This window comes from Astyanax mexicanus, chromosome 21, assembly GCF_023375975.1.
Source record: "Astyanax mexicanus isolate ESR-SI-001 chromosome 21, AstMex3_surface, whole genome shotgun sequence".
NCBI lineage: Eukaryota > Metazoa > Chordata > Actinopteri > Characiformes > Acestrorhamphidae > Astyanax > Astyanax mexicanus.
In genome coordinates, this window is record NC_064428.1 from 33,059,530 (window position 1) to 33,070,443 (window position 10,914).

Here is a 10,914-nt window from a genome sequence, read left to right on the forward strand (position 1 = left end):
ATGTTGCAAATTCAAAAGAGAAAAAATATATATCAAATATATATATTTAAATATACTTGGTTATTTTATTATTCTTTGCACTTATTTGAAAATTATTTTAGTTTGGATTTTGCCAGTCTTTGCTTTCATTTTTGGATTTTTTTGGATTTTCTGTGGATTTTTGTGGATTTTGCTGCTAAAGACTTTTGCTTCTGGAATCTCTCCTTTGCTTCTGCTTCATTTTTTTGGTTCTGATTTTTGGCACACTTTTCACGGGTGGGCGGGGCTTAGAAGAAGGCGTTCCCCTTTAATCTCTATTGGTCACCTACCCTGAACCCTCGTCTGAGACAGACCACGCCCACCCCGCCAGCTTCAAGCGCTCTTCCAAACATGGCAGAGCGAACGGGGTTCAGCTCACAGCAGCACCAGCAGGTACTTTTCCAATTAAATTTCATACAGACGTTATGTTTAATGTTATATTTCTTTTTTAAGTAAGTGTTTAACTCTATTAAGATGCTCATGTTAGAGGGGTGTGCTAAATATCCATGCTTAAATTATACTAGTTAGTTAGTGAACACTAACCTACCTAGTCAGTGAGTTAGCTAGTTTACCTAGGTCATCTGGTCAGTGAGTTAGTGGGTTAGCTAAGCTAGTTAGGTTACCTAGTCAGTGAGTTAGCTAGTTAACCTAGGTTATCTGGTCAGCGAGTTAGCTAGCTACTTAACCTAGGTCATCTGGTCAGTGAGTTAGTGGGTTAGCTAAGCTAGTTAGGTTACCTAGTCAGTGAGCTAGTGGGTTAGCTAAGCTAGTTATTATGCCCCAGGGTAAAGCCAAGTAAGTGCTGGTTAAGGTTAACTAGCTAACTCACTGACTAGGTAACCTAACTAGCTTAGCTAACCCACTAACTCACTGACCAGATGACCTAGGTAAACTAGCTAACTCACTGACTAGGTAGGTTAGTGTTCACTAACTAACTAGTATAATTTAAGCATGGATATTTAGCACACCCCGCTAACATGAGCATCTTAATAGAGTTAAACACTTACTTAAAAAAGAAATATAACATTAAACATAACGTCTGTATGAAATTTAATTGGAAAAGTACCTGCTGGTGCTGCTGTGAGCTGAACCCCGTTCGCTCTGCCATGTTTGGAAGAGCGCTTGAAGCTGGCGGGGTGGGCGTGGTCTGTCTCAGACGAGGGTTCAGGGTAGGTGACCAATAGAGATTAAAGGGGAACGCCTTCTTCTAAGCCCCGCCCACCCGTGAAAAGTGTGCCAAAAATCAGAACCAAAAAAATGAAGCAGAAGCAAAGGAGAGATTCCAGAAGCAAAAGTCTTTAGCAGCAAAATCCACAAAAATCCACAGAAAATCCAAAAAAATCCAAAAATGAAAGCAAAGACTGGCAAAATCCAAACTAAAATAATTTTCAAATAAGTGCAAAGAATAATAAAATAACCAAGTATATTTAAATATATATATTTGATATATATTTTTTCTCTTTTGAATTTGCAACATACATGTTTTACTTTTGATTCTTAAAATTTTGATTGTGGATTTTATTTTTTTACGTAAAACTTTTGGCACAAAATTCACTCCATAGGACTGGTAATCTGGCGTACCGGGCATTTTCCCGGTGGGCCGACAGTCCTCAGGGGCCGATGCTGTTTATATTTGTTTTTTCCCCCTTTTTTTCTAAGAGACCGGCCCACAATATAGAGGGGGCGGCCCATTGGCCCATCTTCAATATAGACAGTGGACTGAACCAATCAGGATATAGGACAAAAGCAGCCCCACCCTCTCTTCGCGTGGTCCACTGAACTCCCACTACGTTCAGTTTTGAGCACGTATGTTAGAGGAGAGGCAGCAAGGAGACAGGAGCGGCAGAGAGCGGGACCGGAGAACTGCTACAAAATGTGTAAAAATCACTGATATGTTCGCTGCTGTTGCCTCCGCGTCCTCAGCAGCAGCAGACAGGGAGAGCAGGCTTGTGACAGAAACCGAGGGACAGACAGAGCGGGAAGTGTAGCACGTAAACAGGTAACATTAGTAAAGTTAGGAAAACGCAGGAACTTCGAGGTGATGAAGGTAACGTTAGCTCTATTACATGAGAATGACGAGGAATGGCGATTAATTAGTAGCAATATTAATCTGTATTTGCATACTTCCCAAAATCTGGTAGTCATGCCCCCTTATTCTGATAAAATAGCAAACGGTCAAGACTGAGAAGTGTGGGATGAGCAGCAAGCGTCCATTTTAGGCTACATTATAGCATTTTAGATATTTAGGTTAAAGCTGTGTTGAAAGGCTGCATAGTAGTTTGAATTTGTATCCTCTATGCTGTGGTTTAACATGTTTTAAAAATCACTTAAACAAGTGAAATAACAGATTTTAAAACTGATAAATTATAAATAAGATTTGCAATTTAAGCATGACTAAAGTAAGTGTAAAAAAAGTATAAAAGTAACATAAGCAAAATAAATGCCCACCCTGAATAAGAGTAAGACAGTGTCAAATGCTTTTAAGACAGTTGCGTTGCATTAATTCATAAAGCAGCCCTGTTTGTAGCCTGATACAAATACATGTTATAGCTGTTTAAAGGAGGAAGTACCTTTAACCTGAAGAATTAGAATTGAGCTGTTATATCAGAGAAATTTCAAAGATTATTTCAATAAAAAGGATAAAACATCAATTGAACTGCACAGAGCAGACAAAAATGATGGAGTTAATAATAGACACTAAACTAGTGCTGAGCGGTATGACCAAAAATGCATGTCACGTATTTTTCAAGATTCTGGCGGTTTTACAGTATATCACAGTATTTTTATTATTATTTATTTATATATTTTTGCATGACTGGGCTTTTATATAGGCTGTAACTTACTCTACTGTTTGGAGTACATATAATATCAAACACTAAGGCTTTAAATTAAGGCTCTGATAAGTATTATGTTTAGTTTGCCCCACAAAAGAAAAACAGCTAAAGAAAGTAAACAACAGACCTTAAAACAAGATACACCAGCAACTTTAACACGGTTTCCTTTACAAAATTAAACATATTAATTAATAAGTTAAGCCAGTAGAACCATTACAGTTTTAAAATCAGCCACAATTCCCTACTTTCACCCAGCTGGGAACAGCAAGTTAGAGTGACAGTGTTTGAACACCCAGCATGTTTCTATGGTTCAAAATTGCACAAAGGTATACCATCCAGCACTACACTAAACTTCTTATATTTAATATGTTGATGGTACATTATGCCTCTATGTAACCCCACATACATGAATTGCAAGCCTGTTGTGCACCGCTAATTATGAGGGGCCGGTCTAAACCAAAAATGCCAGGGCCGATTTTTTGTCCCAGTCCAGCCCTGGCTTTAGGGTGTGACGCACCAATAAAACAGTTTTTACTTTCTCTTTACTCAGAGCACGGACCATTTCATTTCACAAGTCCTCCTGCAACATGAAGTATCCTTGCATCTTACTTCTCCTTTTACAGCAAGTGAAGGCTGATGGTGAGTAATCTTCTTTGGAAGCTTTTGTAGATCAGTTTCAATTTTCTTTACCTTCAGAATCTCAATTAGTTAAAATTTATTATCGCATTTTTTTTATCTTAGTCTGTAAGTCCTTTTACTTCCTTGTTTTTGCATTACTGGAACCAAGCAGTATTTACTGTAAGAGTACCACACCGGAGATGGCAGGTGGAGACCGTTTGATTTGACAGCTCTTTTATTTATGTTAAAAAGTAGCTGACATTTAAAAAAAAAAAAGGTTTATTTGTGTGAATAAGCTTCAGTGACAACATGACCATCAGAGTGGAGCTGTCACGGTAGAAAATTAAACTGAACAGTAGGTGGAAGCTTGGAGACCCGTATCAGAAGCTTCACAGCACTGAAACAGTTAGTTAGAATAATAGAAGCTTGTTAAGAATAACGACTGGGTGAGGGCACTCGTTAATCTGCAAGCGAGTTTACGTAGTACTTTATGTACAAAAGACTGTTATTTGACCAGGTTGCATCCCTCTTGTTCTGTAGGTTTGTAGTTTAGTGTTTAGTGTTTTGCATGTAGTTCTTATTTCCGCCACTATGTGGACCCTGTTGCACTAGTGTACAATCCTACACAATGTGGTTCAGAGAGGTTTTAGCATGACACAGCCTTTCATTTAATCAGTCTCACCGTGGGCCTCTTACTGTGTGCGTCCATTGAAAGTGAGTAAGATTGTTTTTGACTGTTTTCCTTGTTTAATCTAAGATCTAAAGCTATGTTATCATTAAGATTGTCAAGTAAGATTGTCAATGATTCTTTCTCAAGTTTAATGCTTATTTGAGTTATTTTGGAAGATTGAGCTACTAGCCAATTAGCATTAGCTAATCGAGGCCTGTAGGCCTGTACATGACATAATATATAGTCTGTAGCTAATATTTTCTTACTAAAATGCCTTCTTATAAGTTATGTATACTTTGTTGAGTAAAATACTGGTAGCATTGATGTTTAGTTTCTATGTATTTATGTTGTACATTTCATACCTTTGAATTGCTAGGTTTTAGCATTGTGTAAGCTGTTTATTAAGTGTATTCTCTACTATTTCAAGCTTTTCTTTTATTTCTCTTTATAGAAAACCACACACATGTACACAGCCAGGATGATGTTCATGCATAGTTAAAGTCGAGTTGCATTCTGGAGCTGGATATGAACTCAGTGTTCTTTCATCTCACCTCACCTGAACATTATAATTGATATCCTTACCCGATCCCTGAAGTGATTGCTACTCTTAATACAAACCAGATATAGTCCACAATACACTTTAGTTACGCACGGGTTTGGGAAACACTCTTTAATTAACGATCAATCTTAAGTACGAGTTAACGAAGTTCTTAGCATTACAAAGCTTTCGGGAAACCCACCCCTGAACTGCTGCTGCAGCGCGCGCGGTCACGTGACAGAGGAAGAGAGAGGTCGGGTGTGTGCGAGCTGATTTCAGGGCATTCTGTTTTCACTCGTTTTTTATTGGCTCAGGTTTTCAAAAGATCATTTCAAACCGGCCTCAGTAAAATCTTAATAATAATAATATATATTAAAAAAAAAACTAAGTTTCAAAAGGGCACTTTGGTTGATAAAGGGCAGAGTTGGTGGTGCTTTAGATGTCTATGTCTGCACACCTCTGATCAGAGTCCATTCCTTTAGGTGCGTCCAGTTTCTCAATCTTTTTATTTCATGAAGTCAAATTTATGTTTCCTCTGCATTTATTGTTTACTGTATATTTACAGATCTTCGGTATGACAGCTGTGTTTACTGGATGGTCTCTGAAGGATTCGGACTGCCTCAATTTTCAGAAAGGAGAGTAATGAATGATGTCACTCTCTACCATCATGACAGCAGTTTAGACTCCAAAATGCCCTGTCCTGATTGGCTCAACACCACTGCAGGGAAAGAGTACTGGAAAATCTTTTATCACTGGACAGAATACAACAGAGATGTTTCTACCCTCGGTTTACAGTTGGCTACTGAACAGTTCAACCAGACAGGTAATGTGGTTTACTGAAATCCCCACCAGACATCATACCAACCACCTGGGAAACCATAGTAGACACATAGCAGAAACTTAGCAACCACTTAACAGCACCATAGCCACCACCTTGCAACACTATGGAATTAGCTGCAGCCTAGCAACCGTTTGTAAGTGGGATCCTTAGATGTGTAGTCATTCTGCCTTCTGCAGAAACTTTCAGAAAAAACATTATTTTATTACAATTTAAAATATTCTATATTGCTGCTGCTCTCCAAAATCAACCTTAATAAAGAATGGTTATTCAGATAAAAATGTTGTGGGTGAAGCTGAAGCAGAAAACCAGAAACCACAAACAATCCACCAACATAACATGGGTAAAAATTCCTCCAATCCGATTTGTTCAACAGTTGCTGAAAATGTTTAGCTGCAGTTATTGCTGCACATACTGAAAGAAAAGGGTCACATGCCACTCACAGATATACTACTGCATCCCAAAAATTAGAATATCATTGAAAAGTTATTTTATTTCAGTAGTTTAATTAAAAATGTGAAACTCGTATGATTATATAGATATATTACACACAGAGTGATCTATTTTAAGTGAAAATTAGAATATTATATAAGACCAATTGGTACTCCATAAAAGTTGTCAGTAGCAGAGGGAAGCATGAAGTGCTGTAAGATTTTGCGGGAAAACAAAACTGCACTGACTTTAGACTTGATAATAAAACACAGTGGATCAACACCAGCAGATGACATGTCTCTCCAAACCATCACTGATTGGTGGAAACTTCACACTAGACCTCGAGCAGTTTGGACTGGGTGTCTCTACACTCTTCCTCCAGACTCTGATCCCTTGATTTACAAATGAAATGTAAAATTTACTGATGATCAGTGATGGTTTGGAGAGACATGTCATCTGCTGGTGTTGATTTTAGTTTTTTTTTTTTACAGTTAGATTTTAGGAAGAAATAAAGTAAATAATAGAGTTCACAAACTTTGTACTAATTTCTGAACACAAATTGAATGTTTAAACACTGTTTGACAGTATTTGGAAATTACAGAATATTTATTTTTATCTGATTTAGGTTCATTGACTGATCGTAACATATATCAGGGATTTGGATGCTGCTCTCTGTATCCGAATGGGACGTACAGGACGTTGCTGGCCCACGCATTCAACGGCAAAGACTTCATAAGTTTCGACTTTCATACTAAGACATTTGTAGCTGCAGTTCCTCAGGCTGTCCTGTACAAGAGTCTGAGGGATAAAGATTTAGCCAATATAGAAGACATAGTAGCACTCTACAAAACACCATGTTTGGAACGACTGAAGATATTAAAGGATGCTCCAAGAGTCAAAACCAGAAAAGGTCAGATATGTTCTTTAATTCTTACTTCTTGACTGCATACTTTAAAACATCTCACTAATTAATGAAGTGGCTAATTCAGTATTTTGGGAAAAATGAGGAGTTATAAAAATCAACCAGGGAAACCAGAGAACAGAACATCAGTAAAAAACAGTGCAAGACTGAGCAACACATGTTTATATACAATAAGAGAACCTGAAAGACACAGATAGCAAGGCTACAAAGAACGCACAATTTTGTCTCTTGTTGTTGTTCCAGCTCCAGAAGTTCGGATCATTGAGAAGAAGAACACCGGTTCTGTTACAGTCACGTGTCATGTGACGGGGTTTTACCCCCGGGAGGTTCAGGTGTTCTGGCTCGGTTCAGATCTTCAGCCTGTGGATGAAGGAGTCACTGAGATCTTACCCAATGGTGATGGAACCTACCAGACCAGAAAGAGTGTGATAGTTCCAGAGGAGGATGTAGGAAAACAGAACTACAGCTGTGTAGTTCTTCACATCAGCATACCCAACAACATCACCACAGTCTGGGGTACGTCAAATACTGTATATTTCTGCCAACTATTGAACTGTTGAAAAAAAAAAATGAAATGAAAATTAAAACTTGATCAGCACATCATCTATCAGTACTAAACAGTGAACAGAGCCACACACATCTCTCAATCAATCAGATCAAAATGAGTTTTTATACTATATGTTTTTTTTTAAAGCAGTAAAACTTGTGTAAAGCGTGTGTATTTAGATATATTTTCTTTTACAGCGGGAGAGAAAGCCGGTGGTGTTGCTGTCTGGGGTTCTGTTTGCGTATGTATTCTATTGGCTGCTGCAGTTGGATTTGGAGTATGGTGGTGCCGCCGCAAAACTCGGGGTAAGCACCTCAACTTATGTACAACACAAATTAACCACAAATAACTTTTTGTAAGTAAAATACAGTGGTGTGAAAAAGTGTTTGCCCCCTTTTATGATTTTTTTTTAGCATGTTTCTGACTAAACATCAAACAAATGTAAATATTAGTCAAAGACAACACAAGTAAACACAAAATGCAGTTTTTAAATAAAAGTTTTTATTATTAGGGAAGAAAAAAATACCTACATGACCCTGTGTGAAAAAGTGTTTTACCCCTCAGTTAAAACATAACTTAACTGTGGTTTATCATACCTGAGTTCAGTTTCTCTAGCCACACCCAGGCCTGAGTATTGCCACACCTGTTCTCAATCAAGACATCACTTAAATAGGACCCCTGGCAAAAAGTATGGAATCACCAGTCTTGGATGAGCATTCCTTCAGACATTTCATTCTGTAAAACAAACTCTGATCAAGAACATGATACAATAATAAGGTCATTCCAAAGTGCAACTTGTTGGCTTTCAGGAACACTCAAAGAAATGAAGAAAAAACATTGTGGAAGTCAGTGAATGTTACTTTTATTGACCAACCACAGGGAACAAAATATGGAATCACTCAATTCTGAGGAAAAAAAGTATGGAATCATGAAAAACAGATAAACAAAAGATGATTCAAAATACATCACTAGTATTTAGTTGCACCACCTTTGGCTTTTATAACGGCTTTCAGTCTCTGAGGCATGGACTTGATGAGTGACAAACAGTATTCTGCATCAATTTGGTGCCAACTCTCTTTGATAGCAGTTGCCAGATCAGCTTTGCAGGTCGGAGCCTTCTTATGGACCATTTTTTTCAAATTCCACCACAGGTTTTCAATTGGGTTGAGATCTGGACTATTTGCAGGCCATGACATCAACTGAATGTGTCTTTCTCCAAGGAATGCCTTCACTGTTTTTGCCCTATGGCACGATGCATTGTCATCTTGGAAAATTATTTCATTATCTCCAAACATCTGTTCAATTGAAGGGATGAGAAAACTGTCCAAAATGTCAATGTAAACTTGTGCATTGATAGAAGAATTAACCACAGTCATCTCCCCAGTGCCTTTGCCTGACATGCAGCCCCATATCATCAAGGACTGTGGAAATTTGGTTGTTTTCTTCAGGCAGGCCTCTTCATAAATCTCACTGGAACGGCACCAAACAAAAGTTCCAGCATCATCACCTTGTCCAATGCAGATTCTTGACTCATCACTGAAGATAACTTTCATCCAGTCATCCACAGTCCATGATTGCCTCTCCTTAGCCCACTGCAGTCTTGTTCTTTTATGTTTAGGTGTCAATGATGGTTTTCTTTTAGCTTCCCTTTATTGAAATCCCATTTCCTTTAGGCGATTTCTTACGGTTCGGTCACATACATTGGCTCCAGCTTCTTCCCATTTATGCATCATCTGTTTAGGTGTACTTTTTCGGTTTTCAAGACAAATGGCCTTAAGTTGCTTGTCTTGACGCTTTGATGTCTTTCTCGGTCTACCAGTACGCTTGGCTTTAACAACCATTCCATGCTGTTTGTATTTGGTCCATATCTTGGATACAGCTGACTGTGAACAGCCCACATCTTTAGCAACCATGCGTGAAGAGTTACCTTCCTCAAGAAGTTTCACAATCCTCTCTTTTGTTTCAAGAGACATTTCTCTTGTTGGAGCCATGGTTCTTGCCACTCTAATTCGTCCAGCAGCCCTCCAAGGTGTCATGACTGCAGGTGTTTTTAACTGCAGACTAACGAGCAGATCTAATCTGAGGCAGGTGTCCATTTAGGGAAAGGAAATTGACTGGGTGTGTCCTTATTTTCTACCTTCAATTTGAGTGATTCCATACTTTTTTCCTCAGAATTGAGTGATTCCATATTTTTTTCCCTGTTGTTGGTCAATAAAAGTAACATTCACTGACTTCCACAATGTTTTTTCTTCATTTCTTTGAGTGTTCCTGAAAGCCAACAAGTTGCACTTTGGAATGACCTTATTTTTGTATCATTTTTTTTATCAGAGTTTGTTTTACAGAATGAAATGTCTGAAGGAGTGCTCATCCAAGACTGGTGATTCCATACTTTTTGCCAGGGGATGTATAATGTGGATGGGCCCTAACTTTATGTAAGGGACTATTCCAAGAACCTTAAAATGATGTGGTGGCTTTACACACTCACACACCAGGTTTTACAAACCTACTGTAAATATACATTGCACTATATATAGGACTATGACTTATTGAAGCCAGCATGCATTACATAAAACTACACCATTTGTGATTTCTAAATGCCATCACAGCTAACAGTCAGTTTTTTATAGATGCTGTCATCTGAGCCTGCTGTCTGAACACTGGGATAAAGAACAGTAAAGTTTATGTATATAAATGTAATCATGTATATCAAAAATTAATTTTTGCCTCATATTTTGTATATGTGTGTTTTATATGTGATCAGTATTGTCTGAGATTGGCCAAGATATATGTTCAGATATATGACAGGTGTTAGGCCTAGTCATGTAGCCATATATATATATATATATATATATATATATATATATATATATATATATATATATATATATATATATATATATATATATATATATATATTTCTCTCATATTTTCTTTTCAAGCAAGCTGCCATTGAACTCTAGGGTGTGTGTAGGGGGTGGGGGTGTTCCACTGTTCTAACCAGTACTGATGCTGCTGTTATGTTTAAAAAATCTAATTTATTACAAATAATACCTCCATTTGTCAATGTTTGACATTTCTGTTTGTTTTTTCATAATTGTAAAAAGTGTAATAAAGTTCACCTGTGCTCTCCCTGTGTTTATCCTGTGTGATAGTGGAGAGCTATAGTTTATATAGAAACAGGTTCTGATTTATGAGTGTAAGTAGATGATGGACACATGTTCAGTGTTAATGTTGAAGAGATATTGTGTTGTGTTATGTGATGTAGAGTATAGTAACAATGTCTAGTAACAATGCTGTTATAAGATAATAAAATGCTTAATATTCAGATTCCTGGACATAGATTAAGCCTAGTCATATAGCCAAATATATTTTCTCTTATATGTTCTTTTTAAGCATAGATACCATGAAATTCTAAAGGGGGAATCCACTGCTCTTACCGGTCATAAAGTCTATGTTCAGATTTCTGGACAAAAATTGAATTTATTACAATGGTCAAT

At 37.5% G+C, this 10,914-nt stretch overlaps 1 protein-coding gene across 1 annotated transcript; it reads left to right on the top strand.

Annotated features, from left to right (window-relative positions):
• Positions 1 to 2,954: 2,954 nt before the first annotated feature.
• On the top strand, positions 2,955 to 10,147 carry LOC111197124 (class I histocompatibility antigen, F10 alpha chain-like). Its single transcript, XM_049469472.1, has 6 exons — positions 2,955 to 3,491; positions 5,244 to 5,501; positions 6,574 to 6,858; positions 7,114 to 7,386; positions 7,615 to 7,722; positions 10,045 to 10,147. The coding sequence occupies exons 1-6, from the start codon at positions 3,440 to 3,442 to the stop codon at positions 10,056 to 10,058; spliced, it is 990 nt and encodes a 329-aa protein (XP_049325429.1). The 5' UTR covers positions 2,955 to 3,439; the 3' UTR covers positions 10,059 to 10,147.
• Positions 10,148 to 10,914: the final 767 nt, after the last annotated feature.